Source organism: Schistocerca nitens, chromosome 3 (assembly GCF_023898315.1).
Source record: "Schistocerca nitens isolate TAMUIC-IGC-003100 chromosome 3, iqSchNite1.1, whole genome shotgun sequence".
Classification (NCBI taxonomy): domain Eukaryota; kingdom Metazoa; phylum Arthropoda; class Insecta; order Orthoptera; family Acrididae; genus Schistocerca; species Schistocerca nitens.
Window position 1 is genome coordinate 75549478 of NC_064616.1, and position 19385 is coordinate 75568862.

General features: G+C 54.2%; 1 protein-coding gene across 1 annotated transcript; it reads right to left on the reverse strand.

The window, feature by feature from the left end:
- Positions 1-16162: 16162 nt before the first annotated feature.
- Positions 16163-18332, reverse strand: LOC126249083 (spidroin-2-like). Its single transcript, XM_049950734.1, has 4 exons — positions 18034-18332; positions 17614-17935; positions 17029-17341; positions 16163-16605 (listed from the first exon to the last, which is right to left on the reverse strand). Exons 1-4 carry the CDS (start codon positions 18330-18332, stop codon positions 16163-16165), a joined length of 1377 nt encoding a protein of 458 aa, XP_049806691.1.
- Between the last annotated feature and the right edge of the window lie 1053 nt (positions 18333-19385).

A 19385-nucleotide genomic window follows, 5' to 3' on the forward strand; every position in this document is an offset into this window, starting at 1 on the left:
TTCTTGTCTACACTGTTTCTCGTCCATGTTGTACTTCCATACATGGCTACACTCCATACAAATACTTTCAGAAAAGACATCCTGACACTTAAATCAATACTCATTGTAAACAAATTTCCCTTCTTCAGAAACGTTTTCCTTGCCATAGCCAGTCTACATTTTACATCATCTCTACGTCGACCATCATCTGTTATTTTGCTCCTGAAATAGCAAAACTCATTTACTACGATAAGTATCTCACTTCCTAATCTAATTCCCTCAGCATCACCGGATTTAATTCGGCTACATTCCATTATCCTCGTTTTGCTTTTGTTGATGTTCATCTTATACACTCCTTTCAAGGCACTGTCCACTCCGTTCAGCTGCTCTTCCAGATCCTTTGCTGTCTCTGATAGAATTACAATGTCGTTGGCAAACCTCGAAGTTTTTATTTCTTCTCCATGGATTTTAATTACTACTCCAAATTTTTCTTTTGTTTCCTTTACTGCTTGCTCAGTATAAGTAGATTCTAGGCCTAAAAGGTGGATGTGAAAGGTTAAAAATACCGATTTCAACAATTATTATCAGAAATTTTCCTGCCACAGAAGTCTTCACGCATGGTAACAGGTAGAGCTGGTGAATGGGGTACATGTTTCAATCATTCTTGCTTCAAATGCGTTAAATTTTGCACTGCAAACCACCTTTGTCGGCAGGTGAATTGTAGTAATGAAAGATAAATATTTTCTACTGAGATCCAGTCCTGCACATCCATTTTTTCATCCATTTATTTCAAGGGGAATAATATAGTCTTCACCAGTTCTTGTTTTATGTTTTGCAAAGTAATCAATATGATAAGTCATTACATCCCAGAAAACACTGGTCATATTTGTTCCAGAGGACGAAATCGCTTTCGTCTATTATTGGTGCGACACTACAGGCTGTTGTTTTAGTTCTGGCTTTATGTGGGGCACACATGTCTCATTCGCAGTAATACACTCCTGGAAATGGAAAAAAGAACACATTGACACCGGTGTGTCAGACCCACCATACTTGCTCCGGACACTGCGAGAGGGCTGTACAAGCAATGATCACACGCACGGCACAGCGGACACACCAGGAACCGCGGTGTTGGCCGTCGAATGGCGCTAGCTGCGCAGCATTTGTGCACAGCCGCCGTCAGTGTCAGCCAGTTTTCCGTGGCATACGGAGCTCCATCGCAGTCTTTAACACTGGTAGCATGCCGCGACAGCGTGGACGTGAACCGTATGTGCAGTTGACGGACTTTGAGCGAGGGCGTATAGTGGGCATGCGGGAGGCCGGGTGGACGTACCGCCGAATTGCTCAACACGTGGGGCGTGAGGTCTCCACAGTACATCGATGTTGTCGCCAGTGGTCGGCGGAAGGTGCACGTGCCCGTAGGGGACCGCACCGCCACTTCCCAGCAAATTAGGGACACTGTTGCTCCTGGGGTATCGGCGATGACCATTCGCAAGCGTCTCCATGAAGCTGGGCTACGGTCCCGCACACCGTTAGGCCGTCTTCCGCTCACGCCCCAACATCGTGCAGCCCGCCTCCAGTGGTGTCGCGACAGGCGTGAATGGAGGGACGAATGGAGACGTGTCGTCTTCAGCGATGAGAGTCGCTTCTGCCTTGGTGCCAATGATGGTCGTATGCGTGTTTGGCGCCGTGCAGGTGATCGCCACAATCAGGACTGCATACGACCGAGGCACACAGGGCCAACACCCGGCATCATGGTGTGGGGAGCGATCTCCTACACTGGCCGTACACCACTGGTGATCGTCGAGGGGACACTGAATAGTGCACGGTACATCCAAACCGTCATCGAACCCATCGTTCTACCATTCCTAGACCGGCAAGGGAACTTGCTGTTCCAACAGGACAATGCACGTCCGCATGTATCCCGTGCCACCCAACGTGCTCTGGAAGGTGTAAGTCAACTACCCTGGCCAGCAAGATCTCCGGATCTGTCCCCCATTGAGCATGTTTGGGACTGGATGAAGCGTCGTCTCACGCGGTCTGCACGTCCAGCACGAACGCTGGTCCAACTGAGGCGCCAGGTGGAAATGGCATGGCAAGCCGTTCCACAGGACTACATCCAGCATCTCTACGATCGTCTCCATGGGAGAATAGCAGCCTGCATTGCTGCGAAAGGTGGATATACACTGTACTAGTGCCGACATTGTGCATGCTCTGTTGCCTGTGTCTATGTGCCTGTGGTTCTGTCAGTGTGATCATGTGATGTATCTGACCCCAGGAATGTGTCAATAAAGTTTCCCCTTCCTGGGACAATGAATTCACGGTGTTCTTATTTCAATTTCCAGGAGTGTATATCGGGTTGAATCTTTATAAAAACGGTCTAGATATGACAGAAATTCATTCTGCTAGTTCTTTCTGATCGACATTCAACAAATAAAGGCCCCATTCAGGACAAAATTTCTCATACTTAACTCTTCACGTAAAACATATGTTTTCTTCTTATATACCTTCGATAAGAGGTACGTCATACACCTATAATAATGTATCTGCCAACATCGTATAGATATTTTCTTACAAAGATGAGCCAAAATATCATCAACACTGTCCACCAAGAGATTAAGTGCTGCCAAGTGGCACTTTCGTCACGTGACGCGATAAGGAGAGATTACAGGGTATTTCACAACCCATATTATAGGCTTCTATGGTTTCTAGATGGGACTTAGCAGAAAAAGTTTTGATACGGAACCCATGTCTGGAAGTCTACCGTTTGAATGTAAAAGAAGTGCTGCACTGTATGCACTGTGATGTAACCATGCCTAACACATAATGTGAAATCTCCGACACCGTATCGATCACTTCACATCTAAATAAAATAGAAACTATATAAAAATATTCATGTTTGTAGCTTGTGAACTTTTGTGTCGTCTCGTTGTCACTGTAAGCTTGTACCATTGGAAGCAAGGAGAGGATCTTGTTTATTGGCCAGTATCCTCTTTCTGTAACACAAACTGCATGCTTGAATTAGCAGGGTTCTTTATTCATAACAATAAGAAGTTACTTAACTCAAGATTCGATGTTCTGTGGTACAAGCTCTTCCGTAATAGTCCATGTTAGCCTCACTGCTGATGAAGTACAAGTCCCACTATGTACACTACTCTGTTCGCTGTGTGCTGCCTGAGTCTGAGCTAGAGGCTGACCTAACAGCGACTGCGACTCCCACTGAGCTGCGACTGATGACTCAATTCATTAACTCACTGCAACTGACTGGGCTGTCCTGCCCGCGGCGGCGATCTAAATAGTGGTGGCCGAGAGGGCGTTCACAGCCCGTTTCTTGCCAGTCTGTCTTTGGTCTCTATCGATCTTCTCGCAATGTCTTTGCTGCCTAGTGTGCTGGCGCTAGCGTACGCCAGCGCAATAACAACCATTCTACTGAAGAAAAATTTAAATTAAGTGCGCATAAATACGCCAATTTTTATAAAGTACTTTGCATAGATGTTAACACCAACTGTTTCAATGTTTATATTTCAATTTATGTAAGACAGTTAAAACACTTTGTTCAGTATCTGTGTAAATGATTGAAATCTTTGGTCTTCATGCACATTAGGTCTGTTCTGGTTCCTCCAATTTAGTGGGTAGAGCAGTTGTAGAGAGGGGTTTTGAGAAGTTACTTGGAACGGACAGACTTGTTTTATACAGACATAAAGGACCACTATGATTTTGTAGTGCATGTGAGCATAAAATATCATTAATGTGGAAGTTGTATTATTATTGTGATCAGTCATCTGACAAACTGAGAATACAGTAGACGTGATGAAGAAACTGTGTTTATTTGGTAGTTAGTAAACCATCGAACTTAACAATACCAAAAATAGTACCATTTCTTCCTAGAAACAAAATCTGTGGACATGATCACACCCTTGAGAAGAGACAACGAATCCAATATCAAGATAATCAGCTAAGTACAGATTTAATAGTTATACACTCATGTTCAGAAAAAACAGAGTACCTTGAACAACAAGAGACTGGACGTTCGTATTCATAGGACACACACACTAATATGTTCTGTCGGCCCACGGGTTCAGGGTCAACATCGATATCATGGTGCAACACCACCTACCGTTAAAATGTGCCTGCAGTCTCGTTGTCACTGTAAACTGAAGATAATGGATCAGTGTGACTCGAGCAGATGTGCAGGATGTCTCGCAGGTGTATGTGTGAACCGTACCAACAGATCAGTGAGTCTGAAAGAGGGCCCATTATTGGCATTAGGGAATGTGATGCATCCATCCGGGAAATAGCTGCTTGTGTGGGACAAAGTGTTTCAACAGTGCAACAGGTGTGTGCAGAATGGTACACAGAAGGCCGTAGACCACGATCAAATGGGTCAGGGCGCACCACCCTGACAAGATCGAGGCCTCATCCAAATGGCATTGCAGGACAGACGTGCGTCCTCCTCGGCTCTGGCGCAACACTGGAAAAGTGTAACGCATCGTATCATATCAGGGGTGACCGTCCCCGTTTATTATAGCATGGGTTACATACACGTCGCCACTTCTCCGCCTATCTTTGACGAACGTGCAGAAACGTGCTATACGGCAATGGTGTATAGAACGATGTCACTGGGGACGGGAATGACATCAGCTTGTGTTTTGGGACGAATCCGGGATCTGTTTGTTTGAAAATGATGGCCGCAGTTTGGTTCACTGCAGACAAAGGGAGCGGCATCAAAGTGACTACATTCGCACAAGATATACAGCGCCAACTGAAGGTCTAATGGTGTGGGGCGCTATTGAGTACAACAACAAATCACAGTTGGTGTGTATCCAGGACACTGTGACCAGTGTGACCTACGTGAATGACATCCTGGGACCCGAGCCATACCCTTCTGCACAACACCCTAGACGCCATTTTTCAGCTAGACAATGCACAACCACATGTTGCTGTACCATAACGTGCCTTCTTGATGTCACAGGATGTCAGCCTTTTGCCATGGCTCACCAGATCACGAGACTTGTCGCCAATCGAAAATGTTTGGGATGTGATCAAACGACAGGTCCAGCGCTGTGACTGAATGCCAACCTCCACAAACGAACTTTGGAACCAGATGAATGCAGCATGGATGGCTGTACCACAGGACGCCATTCGCACCTTATACCCGTCGATGCCATCACGCATGGAAGACGTTATCAGGACCTATGGCGGACTGTGTGCCTACTAGGCAAAAGGAGACATGCTGAACAGAGGTGCCTGAAATGATAATCATTTCTACAGAACATATTAATGTACATGGCCCGTGAATATGAACATCCTGTCTCTAGTCATTCAAGGTGTTCTGTTTTCTTCTGTACGTGAATGTACATTGTGCATGTGTTTTTTCAACTTCATTCAAAGTAACTAACACCTATGCTGTGAATAAGTTATTGTGTAGACCTTTATAAAAGAGGCATATTAAAGCACGCAGCGGAGACAAAGAGCTGTGACCCCTGTCCTCTGCAGGAGCCAATATTAAGGACAATATTTCGAGTACTCGTCATCGGGTTCTCTTCAACGTGACGAAGGACGTCCTCTTCAAAGTCGAGAGTACCGCGCGTCCGTGGAGCAACGCGGACTACTTCCTAATTGCAAACGTACAAGTTTCTTGCAGCCGTTCTTTTAGTCCGACCAAAATGATTTATGATGTCACAATTACAGCAGGAACCGATGACGGCGCCCTGTTCTCAGTTTGTGTGTGTATCGTGAAGCAGGAGATTTGAAAACGACCCGATCTTCCAACTGTTCTGTATTCAAGCGGTACATTTCTGGGCATAGGTTCTGTCATGGCCAGAAGAAACTACAATCGACCGGCCATCACTGTGGGTGGCTCAGCTTAACTACAACATATAAAATATTAGTTCATTTGATTACACGAATGTTCAGAAAATTTACTTAACTTTATGCAGTCCATAGCCACAGCAGTTCTTGACAATTTACAACTGTCATTGACTATGAAAGCATCACTTGATGCGTACAATTACAAAAAAAAAAAAAAAAAAAAAAAAAATGGTTCAAATGGCTCTGAGCACTATGGGACTTAACTTCTAAGGTCATCAGTCCCCTAGAACTTAGAACTACTTAAACCTAACTAACCTAAGGACATCACAATCATCCATGGCCGAGGCAGGATACGAACCTGCGACCGTAGCAGTTGCGCGGTTCCAGACTGTAGCGCCTAAAACCGCTCGGCCACCACGGCCGGCGTACAATTACAAACTGTTCTTTTGAAGTACAATGTTCAGCTTTCACAAAAGTACATTTCCATCTGCTAGGCGGTGTGGCCGAGCGGTTCTAGGCGCTACAGTCTGGAACCGCGCGACCGCTACGGTCGCAGGTTCGAATCCTGCCTCGGGCATGGATGTGTGTGATGTCCTTAGGTTAGTTAGGTTTACGTAGTTCTAAGTTCTAGGGAACTGATGACCTCAGAAGTTAAGTCCCATAGTGCTCAGAGCCATTTGAACCATTTTCAACATTTCCATCTGAGACATGACTAACAGTGGTCCTGGTCGATGTTGTTGACTACTTCAGCTGAAGTTCATAACTGGGAGAGAGCACTTTGATGCTCGGCTCTACATTGACCTCCATGCGAAGGCGCTACTGTCCCGGGTCAGAGGGTTTATCTTCTTAAGCCTCACCCATTCGTTGTTGCGGATTGCAGTGAGATGTCGCTAATGTGTCTGGTATTGATATCAGTTGCCGACTTCGGCGTGGCACCACGATCTCTGGGCATAACACATGTTCCTTATCAAAACTTTATCCATCCCGTCTACAAACCCTAACAGTCTATAATAGGAACAGTGGAACACGCTGTATGACTTTAGATGAGACGAATGGGGAATCATTCTAGCAATGATAGGAACATTTCAGGAATGGCAAAGCTGGTTGTCTGCTGGAGTGCTACTCTCGCGAGTATCTATGGAAAGTGGTTGAAAGTCGGTAACACCACGAGTAGGCGATAAGGTGTTGGATACCCACGCCTCATCACAGAACGTGGATGTCGGACACTCGCCTGCCCTCGAAAGCAGGGTAGGTGTCAATCTGCAACAGAAAGGATGACAGAACTCCATGCTGGTGCAGGCACAAGTGCTGCAGAGCTCAGTGTTCAGCTCACATTGTCGAATATGGGACTCCGCAGCAGACAATCTTTACGAGTTCCTATGTTGTCCCAACGACATCTTAAAGTACGATTGCCGTGTACAAGGAATCATCGACTCTGGACCGTGTATCATTGGAAAAGTATCGCCTGGTCGGATGAATCACTAAGTCGATGGTCGTTCCCGGATATGCCCTCATCCAGGTGACCGGTTGCACCGTGCTATGGACACAGACCAGTAGGAGCAGTTTTATGCTATGGGGTCATTACCCTCTGTTTTCACGTGGCCTGTGGCAGTAATCAAAGGCGCCATGACAGCTGTAGACTACTTGAACATTATGGCATCCCCTCGTACTTGACGTCTGCCCGATGGCGATGGTATTTCTAGCAAGTTATCTGTCCGTGTCACAAGGCCAGAATCGTACTACAGTGATTCCAGGAGCACGGTCGTGAGCCCACGTCGATGTCTTGGCCACAAGATCCGCCCGATCTGAACCCGACGGAATACATCAAGGACGCTATCGGATGTCAATTTCGCGCCCACAAACCACCAACTCGTGCTTTACGGGAATTGCGTGAGCCGTGCATAGACGCGCATGGTCTTCGAGAGAACTGTGGCCATAATTGAGATCAGTCGCTCATTTCGTAATGTCGGAAACGAACGATGAAACTCATCTTAAACGTTCACCGTTTTTTGACGAATTTCCGCTGTCAACAAACAGCTAGAAACAAAAGAAATTTCTGCCAGAACGGAGTTGCAGTTTTTCCATTTGAAGGACACACACAGCACGTCTGCCTTACAAAGCCGTATCAACAGAATTATTCCTCGGATCAAGTTGACACTTGTTATATAACATGTGCCAGTACAACAATACTGTAATTTTATTGAACTACGACAATCTCGGTTGGAAAACCTTTTTTATTTACAGGAAATGACGCGTTTCGCCCATTTGGCACATCATCAGATTGGCTTGGGGGGTGAAAAATGACAATAGTGAGACATATATAGATTAAAATGGGGAAATGGAGTTAATACAAAAACGAAAAAGGGGCAGAGTTCCAGGCTGTGCAGCCGTCTCTACAGTTAACAATTACTGTGAAGTTACTTAAAAATTAATGTGGAAAACCAACATTCTCACGGTTCTTCTACGTGGTTTTTCACTACATCTGCCGAAATGCTGTATGAGATGAACTGGTTGTCGTCACGAAAGCAGTGCAAAAAGTGTATCGAAACATTAAATGTTCCACTAACTCATCACGTAAGGTAGGTTCTCCTTTCGTTATGGTGTGTTAAACAAGTGACTCGTGTGTCCACGGGAGCTTAACACCGATGAAGAAGATGTTTGTAGTGGCGAAAAGTGGATAATTTGGAGTGACGGGAAGGCGGGTAATGAGGGAAGCTTGTAGCGGCTCCTCCTTCCGCTTACAGTGTGCGCTGCTAATTAATCAATTACGGAACAATGGCCGCTTTCTCCCTTGAACTACAACCACTGTGATCCGGAAATTTGGAAGTCGTGCAACAGCAGACTCCTACAAGCAGTAAAACTAAACGCTTGAAGATTAGAACATTTATTGACATCTTGTGTTTTTTCGCTCTTCTTTGGCTACCATATTCCAGACAGTGTACGTGACTCAGACTTTCGTACCAAAAGGCTTACAAGGAATAAAATTGCAGATGTTTACCAATACACAAGGTATTTCGCAATTCCTATTACAGGCATACAGAGGTTTCACATAGGCCTTAGCAGGCCTCGCTAGCGTAGCGGTAGCGTAACCGCCTACCACGCAAAGGGCCTGGGTTCGATTCCCGACAGGGGACTGGGTGTTGTGTGTCCTTCATCATCATTGACTCGTAAGTCGCCGATGTGGCGTCACCTAAAAAGGATTTGCAATATGGCGGCCGAAGTCCTCCGAATGGGTCCTCCCGGCCAACAACGTTATACGATCATTTCCATTATAGCAGATACTGTTTTGATAAGGAACCCATGTCCGGGAATGTACCGTTCGGGTGTAAAATAAGTTTGAAAATCGGATCACTTTCAAATCTCTCACTTCACACAACATACGCAATGGAAACATGAGTTCTGACCCGTGTATTCTACAGGAGCGACCAAGGCGTATCTGCGACGAATTCTTTCATACCCACGCTCCACAAACCCTAGTGCGCGTCCGTGGAAGATCGCAGTCAACCTTCCTAGTTGCTGTAGTTGGAGTCACGAACGGCAGCGGTTGAGTTTAGGGGTGAACAGCGCACATACGTAACACATTCTCCGACAGCCAATGAGCACCGAGTAGTGTTCTGAGCACTCTGCTGTGAATGTTGTAACCATTTCGAAAATTAAATATGATCGCAGCGAATAACATAGTGAATTTCATTTAATATGTTGCAAGTTGTCATCGCTGATGTTGGTGGTAACCGACAAATTCTATGCAAGCAAGCGAGAGATATAATTCGTAGAATAAATGCTTTCTTCAAACGCAAAGCACGTGTATGAGTGTACCGCAACTGTCACTCTAAACAGGCAAAAACGCAATCCTCATCCATGCCTCGACTGCGCCCGCCGCCGTATGTGATATACTGAGGTGATCCGTAGAGCGTTCTCGCTACATGCGTTGCGCAGCTCCACCATTACGTACCGTACCGTGAAGCGGGTGGTTTGAAAGTGATCTAATCTTAAAGCATATTTTACGACCAAACGGCACTTTTCTGGACATGGGTTCCTTGTTGTTGTTGTAGTGGTCGTCAGTCCTGAGACTGGTTTGATCCAGCTCTCCATGCTACTCTATCCTGTGCAAGCTTCTTCATCTCCCAGTACCCACTGCAACCTACATCCTTCTCAATCTGCTTAGTGTATTCATCTCTTGGTCTCCCTCTACGATTTTTACCCGCCACGCAGCCCTCCAATACTAAACTGGGGATCCCTTGAGGCCTCAGAACATGTCCTACCAACCGATCCCTTCTTCTAGTCAAGTTGTGCCACAAACGTCTCTTCTCCCCAATCCTATTCAATACCTCCTGATTAGTTATGTGATCTACCCAACTAAACTTCAGCATTCTTCTGTAGCACCACATTTCGAAAGCTTCTATTCTCTTCTTGTCCAAACTATTTATCGTCCATGTTTCACTTCCATACATGGCTACACTCCATACAAATACTTTCAGAAACGACTTCCTGACACTTAAATTTATACTCGATGTTAACAAATTTCTCTTCTTCAGAAACGCTTTCCTTGCCATAGCCAGTCTACATTTTATATCCTCTCTACTTCGACCATCATCAGTTATTTTGCTCCCCAAATAGCTAAACTCCTTTACTACTTTAAGTGTCTCATTTCCTAATCTAATTCCCTCAGCATCACCTGACATAATTCGACTACTTTCCATTATCCTCGTGTTGCTTTAGTTGATGTTCATCTTATATCCTCCTTTCAAGACACTATCCATTCCGATCAACTGGTCTTCCAAGACCTTCGCTGTCTCTGACAGAATTACAATGTCATCGGCGAACCTCAAAGTTTTAATTCCTTCTCCATGGATTTCAATACGTACTCAGAATTATTCTTTTCTTTCCTTCACTGCTTGCTCAATATACAGATTGAATAACATCGGGGAGAGACTACAATCATGTCTCACTCCCTTCCCAACCACTGCTTGCCTTTCATGCCCCTCGACTCTTATAACTGCCATCTGGTTTCTGTACAAATTGTAAATAGCCTTTCGGTCCCTGTATTTCACCCCTGCCAAATTCAGAATTTGAAACTTTAACCACTAACTGCCCCCTACAAGCTCTACCAGTTTGTACAGGGAATTGAAAAATATCCTCTACAGAGTAAGGACTTCTAGAAATTGTAATACTTTAGAAATTCTCCTAAAGTTCTCTTCGCGTACGAGACAAGACGCTTCTACTAGAAAAGTCTTTAAATACCATGTATATCACCATATATACTAAAGCGAGAAAGAAACTGTTATAGGCATGTGTTTCAAATACAGAGGTATGTAAACAGGCAAAATACGGCGCTGCGGTCGGCAACAAGTGTCTGATGCATTTCATTCGAGGACTGGATCCCCTCAGATCATAATCGAAAACTCAAACTGCCTGGCCTACACTCAGGGTGTATCATCGACCTGGAAAAGCCGCAATCGTTACTATCGTATTTTCGCCCGTCTGCACGCCGTCACTGCTGCCCGCCATCCGGTCCCCGCCGCCGCCGCCGCCGCCGGGAGCCTCCCGTAGCTAACCACCGCCGTCACCGACGGCACCACCGCCTGGTCGCCGCCTCCCGGTGCTCCCTGCTGCTGCTGCCTCGGCCTCCAGGTCACCGCCTCCCAGTCGTCGGTGATTCTGCTGCTGCTGCCTCAGCCACCAGGTCTCCGGTTCCCACTGCTCGCTGCTGCTGCTGCCTCGGCCTCCCGGTCACCGCATCCCAGTCGTCGGTGCTTCTGCTGCTGCTGCCTCAGCCGCTAGGTCTCCGGTTCCCACTGTTCGCTGCTGCTGCTACCACGGCCTCCCGGTCGCCGCCTCCCAGTCGTCGGTGCTTCTGCTGCTGCTGCCGCCTCAGCCGCAAGGTCTCCGGTTCCCACGCCTCGCTCCTGCTGCTGCCTCTGCATCCCGGTCGCCGCCTCCCAGTCGTCGGTGCTTGTGCTGCTGCTGCCTCAGCCACCAGGACTCCGGTCACCACTGCTCACTGCTGCTGCTGCTTCGGCCTCCCGAACACCGCATCACAGCCGTCGGTGCTTCTGCTGCTGCTGCCTCAGCCGCCAGGTCTCCGGTTCCAGTGATCGCTGCTGCTGCTGCCTCCGCCTCCTGGTCGCCGCCATCCGGTGCTCCCTGCTGCTGCTGCTGCTGCTGCTGCTGCTGCCTAGGCCTCCCGGTCACCGCCTCCCAGTCGTCGGTGCTTCAGCTGCTGCTGCCTCAGCCGCCAGGTCTCCGGTTCCCACTGCTCGCTGCGGCTGCTGCCTCGGCTTCCCGGTCACCGCATCCCAGTCGTCGGTGCTTCTGCTGCTGCTGCCTCAGCCGCCAGGTCTCCGGTTCCCACTGCTCGCTGCTGCTGCTGCCTCAGCCTCCCAATCACCGCCTCCCAGTCGTCGGTGCTTCTGCTGCTGCTGCCTCAGCCACCAGTTCTCCGGTCCCCACTGCTCGCTGCTGCTGCTGCCTCGGCCTCCCGGTCACCGCCTCCCAGTCGTCGGTGCTTCTGTTGTTGCTGCCTCAGCCACCAGGTCTCTGGTTCCCACTGCTCGCTGCTGCTGCTGCCTCGGCCTCCCGGTCACCGCATCCCAGTCATCAGTGCTTCTGCCGCTGCTCCCTCAGCCGCTAGGTCTCCGGTTCCCACTGCTCGATTCTACTAATGCCTCGGCCTCCCGGTCGCCGCCTCCCAGTCGTCGGTGCTTCTGCTGCAGCGGCCTCAGCCGCCAGGTCTCCGTTACCCACTGCTCGCTCCTGCTGCTGCCTCTGCCTTCAGGTCACCGCCTCCCAGTCGTCGGTGCTTCTGCTGCTGCTGCCTAAGCCGCCAGGTCTCCGGTTCCCACTGCTCGCTGCTGCTGCTTTCTCGGCCTCCCGGTCGCCGCCTCCCAGTCGTCGGTCCTTCTCCTGCTGCTGCCTAAGCCGCCAGTTCTCCGGTTCCCACTGCTCGCTGCTGATGCTGCCTCTGCCTCCCGGTCACCGCCTCCCAGTCGTTGGTGCTTCTCCTGCTGCTGGTTCAGCCGCCACGTCTCCGGTTCCCACTGCTCGCTGCTGCTGCTTTCTCGGCCTCCCGGTCGCCGCCTCCCAGTCGTCGGTGCTTCTGCTGCTGCTGCCTAAGCCGCCAGTTCTCCGGTTCCCACTGCTAGCTGCTGCTGCTGCTGCCTCGGCCTCCCGGTCACCGCCTCCCAGTCGTCGGTGCTTCTGCTGCTGCTGCCTCAGCCGCCAGGTCTCCGGATCCCACTGATCGCTGCTGCTGCTGTCTCCGCCTCTTCGTCGCCGCCAGCCGGAGCTCGCTGCTGCTGCTGCTGCCTCGGCCTCCCGGTCACCACCTCCTAGTCGTCGGTGATTCTGCTGCAGCTGCCTCATCCGCCAGTTCTCCGGTCCCACTGCTCACTGCTGCTGCTGCCACAGCCTCGCGGTCACCACATCCCAGTCGTCGGTGCTCCTGCTGCTGCAGCCTCAGCCACCAGGACTCTGGTTCCCACTGCTCGCTGCTGCTGCTGCCTCGGCCTGCCGGTAGCCGCCTCCCAGTCAACGGTGCTTCTGCTGCTGCTGCCTCAGCCTCCATAAATCCGGTTCCCACTACTCGCTGCTGCTGCTGCCTCCGACTCCTGGTCGCCGCCATCTGGTGCTCGTTGCTGCTGCTGCTGCTGCTGCCTCGGCATCCTATTCGCTGCCTTCCAGTCGTCGGTGCTTCTGCTGCTGCTGCCTCAGCCGCCATTTCTCCGGTTCCTACTGCTCGCTGCTGCTGCTGCCTCGGCCTCCCGATCACCGCCTCCCAGTCGTCGGTGCTTCTGCTCCTGCTGCCTCAGCCGCCAGGTCTCCGGTTCCGAATGCTCGCTGCTGCTGCTGCCTCGGCCTCCCAATCACCGCCTCCCATTCGTCGGTGCTTCTGCTGCTGCTGCCTCAGCCACCAGGTCTCCGGTCCCCACTGCTCGCTGCTGCTGCTGCCTCGGCCACCCGGTCACCGCATCCCAGTCATCAGTGCTTCTGCCGCTCCTCCCTCAGCCGCTAGGTCTCCGGTTCCCACTGCACGATGCTACTAATGCCTCGGCCTATCGGTCGCCGCCTCCCAGTCGTCGGTGCTTCTGCTGCTGCTGCCTCAGCCACCAGGTCTCCGTTACCCACTGCTCGCTCCTGCTGCTGCCTCTGCCTTCAGGTCACCGCCTCCCAGTCGTCGGTGCTTCTGCTGCTGCTGCCTCAGCCGCCAGGACTCCGGTTCCCACTGCTCGCTGCTGCTGCTTTCTCGGCCTCCCGGTCGCCGCCTCCCAGTCGGTGCTTCTCCTGCTGCTGCCTAAGCCGCCAGTTCACCGGTTCCCACTGCTCGCTGCTGCTGCTGCCTCGGCCTCCCGGTCACTGCATCCCAGTCGTCGGTGCTTCTGCTGCTGCTGCCTCAGCCGCCAGGTCTCCGGTTCCCACTGCTCGCTGCTGCTGCTGCCTCGGCCTCCCGGTGACCGCCTCCCAGTCGTCGGTGCTTCTGCTATTGCTGCCTCAGATACCTGGTCTCTGGTTCCCACTGCTCGCTGCTGCTGCTGCCTCGGCCTCCCGGTCACCGCATCCCAGTCATCAGTGATTCTGCCGCTGCTCCCTCAGCTGCTAGGTCTCCGGTTCCCACTGCTCGATTCTACTAATGCCTCGGCCTCCCGGTCGCCGCCTCCCAGTCGTCGGTGCTTCTGCTGCTGCTGCCTCAGCCGTCAGGTCTCCGTTACCCACTGATCGCTCCTGCTGCTGCCTCTGCCTTCAGGTCACCACCTCCCAGTCGTCGGTGCTTCTGCTGCTGCTGCCTCAGCCGCCAGGTCTCCGGTTCCCACTGCTCGCTGCTGCTGCTTTCTCGGCCTCCCGGTCGCCGCCTCACAGTCGTCGGTGCTTCTGGTGCTGCTGCCTCAGCCGCCAGTTCTCCGGTTCCTACTGCTCGCTGCTGCTGCTGCCTCGGCCTCCCGGTCAGCGCCTCCCAGTCGTCGGTGCTTCTGCTGCTGCTGCATCAGCCGCCAGGTCTCTGGTTCCGAATGCTCGCTGCTGCTGCTGCATTGACCTACCGGTCGCCGCCTCCCAGTCGTCGGTGCTTCTGCTGCTGCTGCCTCAGCCGCCAGGACTCCGGATCCCACTGATCGCAGCTGCTTCGGCCTCCGCCTCCTCGTCGCCGCCATCTGGTGCTCGCTGCTGCTGCTGTTGCTGCTGCTTCGGCCTCCCAATCACCGCCTCCTAGTCGTCGGTGCTTCTGCTGCTGCTGCCTCATCCGCCAGGTCTCCGGTTCCCACTGCTCGCTACTGCTGCTGCCTCGGCCTGCCAGTCGCCATCTCCCAGTCGTCGGTGCCTCTGCTGCTGCTGCCTCAGCCACCAGGACTCCGGTTCCCACTGCTCGCTGCTGCTGCTGCCTCGGCCTCCCAATCACCGCCTCCTAGTCGTCGGTGCTTCTGCTGCTGCTGCCTCATCCGCCAGGTCTCCAGTTCCCACTGCTCGCTGCTGCTGCTGCCTCGGCCTCCCGGTCACCACTTCCCAGTCGTCGGTGCTCCTACTACTGCTGCCTCACCTGCCAGGACGCCGGTTCCCACTGCTCGCTACTGCTGCTGCCTCGGCCTGCCAGTCGCCGCCTCCCAGTCGTCGGTGCTTCTGCTGCTGCTGCGTCAGCCACCAGGTCTCCGGTTCCCACTGCTCGCTGCTGCTATTGCCTCGGCCTCCCGGTCACCGCATTCCAGTCGTCGGTGCTTCTGCTGCTGCTGCGTCAGCCGCCAGCTCTCCCTTTCCCACTGCTCGCTGCTGCTGCTGCCTCGGCCTCCCGGTCACCGCATTCCAGTCGTCGGTGCTTCTGCTGCAGCTGCCTCAGCTGCAAGGTCTCCTGTTCCCACTGCTCGCTGCTGCTGCTGCCTCGGCCTCCCGGTCACCACCTCCCAGTCGTCTTGCTTCTGCTCCTGCTGCCTAAGCCAACAGGTCTACGGTTCCCACAGCTCGCTGCCGCTGCTGCCTCCACCTCCTGGTCCCCGCGTCACGGTGCTCGCTGCTACTGCTGCTGCTGCTACTGCTGATTCCGCCTTCTCCTCGTAGCCCCCATCCGGTGCTCGCTGCTGCTGCTGCTGCTGCTCTCTCAGCCTCCCAGTCTCCGCCTCCCAGTCGTCGGTGCTTCTGCTGTTGCTGCCTCAGCAGCCAGGTCTCCGATTCCCACCGCTCGCTGCTGCCGCTGCCTCGGCCTCCTGGTCGGCGCCATCCACTGTTTGCTGCTGCTGCTACTGTTGTTGCCTCGGACTCCCGGTCGCCGCCTTCCAGTCGTCGGTGCTTCTGCTGCGGCTGCCTCAGCCGCCAGGTCTCCTGCTCCCACTACTCCCTGCTGCTGCAGCCTCAGTCTCCTGGTCGCCGCCATACGGTGCTCGCTGCTGCTGCTGCCTCAGCCTCCCAGTCGCCGCCTCCCGGACGTCGGTGCTTCTGCTGCTGCTGCCTCAGCCGCCAGAATTCCGGTTCCAACTGCTGCCTGCTGCTGATTCCTTCTCCTCCTGATCGCCGCCATCCGTTGCTCGCTGCTACTGCTGCTGCTGGTACGTCGACCTCCCGGTCGCCACCTAACAGTCGGTGCTTCTGCTGCTGCTGCCTCAGCCGCCAGGTCTCTGGTTCCCACTGCTTGCTGCTGCTGCTGCCTCGGCCTCCCGGTCACCGCATCCCAGTCGTCGGTGCTTCTGCTGCTGCTGCCTCTGCCGCCAGGTCCCCGGATCCCACTGCTTGCTGTTGCTGCTGCCTCCGAATCCTGGTCGCCGCCATTCCGGTGCACGCTGCTGCAGCTGCTGCCTAGGCCTCCCGGTCGCCACCTCCCAGTCGTTGGTGCTTCTGCTGCTACTGCCTCAGCCAGAAGGTCTCAGGTTCCCACTGCTCTCTGCTGCTGCTGCCTCAGCTTCCCAGACACCGTAACATAGTCGTCGGTGCTTCTGCCGCTGCTGCCTCAGCCGCTAGGTCTCCGGTTCCCACTGCTCGCTGCTACTAATGCGTCGGCCTCCTGGTCGCCGCCTCCCAGTCGTCGGTACTTCTGCTGCTGGTGCCTCAGCCGCCAGGTCTCCGGTTCCCACAGCTCGCTCCTGCTGCTGCCTATGCCTTCAGGTCACCGCATCCCAGACGTTGGTGCTTCTGCTGCTGCTGCATCAGCTGCCAGGTCTCCAGTTCCCACTGCTCGCTGCTGCTGCTTACTCGGCCTCCCGGTCGCCGCCTCACAGTCGTCGGTGCTTCTGCTGCTGCTGCCTCAGCCGCCGGTTCTCCGGTACCTACTGCTCGCTGCTGCTGCTACCTCGGCCTCCCGGTCACCGCCTCCCAGTCGTCGGTGCTTCTGCTGCTGCTGCCTCAGCCGCCAGGTCTCCGGTTCCGAATGCTCGCTGCTGCTGCTGCATTGACCTCCCGGTCGCCGCCTCCCAGTCGTCGGTGCTTCTGCTGCTGCTGCCTCAGTCGCCAGTTCTCCGGTTCCTACTGCACGATGCTGCTGCTGCCTCGGCCTCCCAATCACCGCCTCCCATTCGTCGGTGCTTCTGCTGCTGCTGCCTGAGCCACCAGGTCTCCGGTCCCCACTACTCGCTGCTGCTGCTGCCTCGGCCACCCAGACACCGCATCCCAGTCATCAGTGCTTCTGCCGCTGCTCCCTCAGCCGCTAGGTCTCCGGTTCCCACTGCACGATGCTACTAATGCCTCGGCCTTTCGGTCGCCGCCTCCCAGTCGTCGGTGCTTCTGCTGCTGCTGCCTCAGCCGCCAGGTCTCCGTTACCCACTGCTCGCTCCTGCTGCTGCCTCTGCCTTCAGGTCACCGCCTCCCAGTCGTCGGTGCTTCTGCTGCTGCTGCCTCAGCCGCCAGGACTCCGGTTACCACTGCTCGCTGCTGCTGCTTTCTCGGCCTCCCGGTCGCCGCCTCCCAGTCGTCGGTGCTCCTCCTGCTGCTGCCTAAGCTGCCAGTTCTCCGGTTCCCACTGCTCGCTGCTGCTGCTGCCTCGGCCTCCCGGTCTCCGCATCCCAGTCGACGGTGCCTCTGCTGCTGCTGCCTCAGCCGCCAGGTCTCCGGTTCCCACTGCTCGCTGCTGCTGCTGCCTCGGCCTCCCGGTGACCGCCTCCCAGTCGTCGGTGCTTCTGCTATTGCTGACTCAGCCACCTGGTCTCTGGTTCCCACTGCTCGCTGCTGCTGCTGCCTCGGCCTCCCGGTCACCACATCCCAGTCATCAGTGCTTCTCCCGCTGCTCCCTCAGCCACTACATCTCCGGCTCCCACTGCTCGATGCTACTAATGCCTCGGCCTCCCGGTCGCCGCCTCCCAGTCGTCGGTGCTTCTCCTGCTGCTGCCTAATCCGCCAGTTCTCAAGTTCCCACTGCTCGCTGCTGCTGCTGCCTCGGCCTCCCGGTCACCGCCTCCCAGTCGTCGGTGCTTCTGCTGCTGCTGCCTCAGCCGCCAGGTCTCCGGATCCCACTGATCGCTGCTGCTGCTGTCTCCGCCTCCTCGTCGCCGCCATCCGGTGCTCGCTGCTGCTGCTGCTGCTGCCTCGGCCTCCCGGTCACCACCTCCTAGTCGTCGGTGCTTCTGCTGCTGCTGCCTCATCCGCCAGTTCTCCGGTCCCACTGCTCACTGCTGCTGCTGCCATGGACGCGCGGTCACCACATCCCAGTCGTTGGTGCTCCTGCTGCTGCAGCCTCAGCCGCCAGGACTCCGGTTCCCACTGCTCGCTGCTGCTGCTGCCTCGGCCTGCCGGTAGCCGCCTCCCAGTCGTCGGTGCTTCTGCTGCTGCTGCCTCAGCCACCAGGACTCCGATTCCCACTGCTCGCTGCTGCTGCCGCCTCGGCCTCCCAGTCACCGCCTCCCAGTCGTCGGTGCTTCTGCTGCTGCTGCCTCAGCCGCCAGGTCTCCGGTTCCGAATGCTCGCTGCTGCTGCTGCATTGACCTCCCGGTCGCCGCCTCCCAGTCGTCGGTGCTTCTAGTGCTGCTGCCTCAGCCGCCCGGTCTCCTGATCCCACTGATCGCAGCTGCTTCGGCCTCCGCCTCCTCGTCGCCGCCATCTGGTGCTCGCTGCTGCTGCTGTTACTGCTGCCTCGGCCTCCCAATCACCGCCTCCTAGTCGTCGGTGCTTCTGCTGCTGCTGCCTCATCCGCCAGGTCTCCGGTTCCCACTGCTCGCTACTGCTGCTGCCTCGGCCTGCCAGTCGCCGCCTCCCAGTCGTCGGTGCTTCTGCTGCTGCTGCCTCAGCCACCCGGACTCCGGTTCCCACTGCTCGCTGCTGCTGCTGCCTCGGCCTCCCAATCACCGCCTCCTAGTCGTCGGTGCTTCTGCTGCTGCTGCCTCATCCGCCAGGTCTCCGGTTCCCACTGCTCGCTGCTGCTGCTGCCTCGGACTCCCGGTCACCACTTCCCAGTCGTCGGTGCTCCTGCTGCTGCTGCCTCAGCTAGCAGGACTCCGGTTCCCACTGCTCGCTACTGCTGCTGCCTCGGCCTGCCAGTCGCCGCCTCCCAGTCGTTGGTGCTTCTTCTGCAACTGCGTCAGCCACCAGGTCTCCGGTTCCCACTGCTCGCTGCTGCTGCTGCCTCGGCCTCCCGGTCACCGCATTCCAGTCGTCGGTGCTTCTGCTGCTGCTGCCTCAGCCGCCAGCTCTCCCTTTCC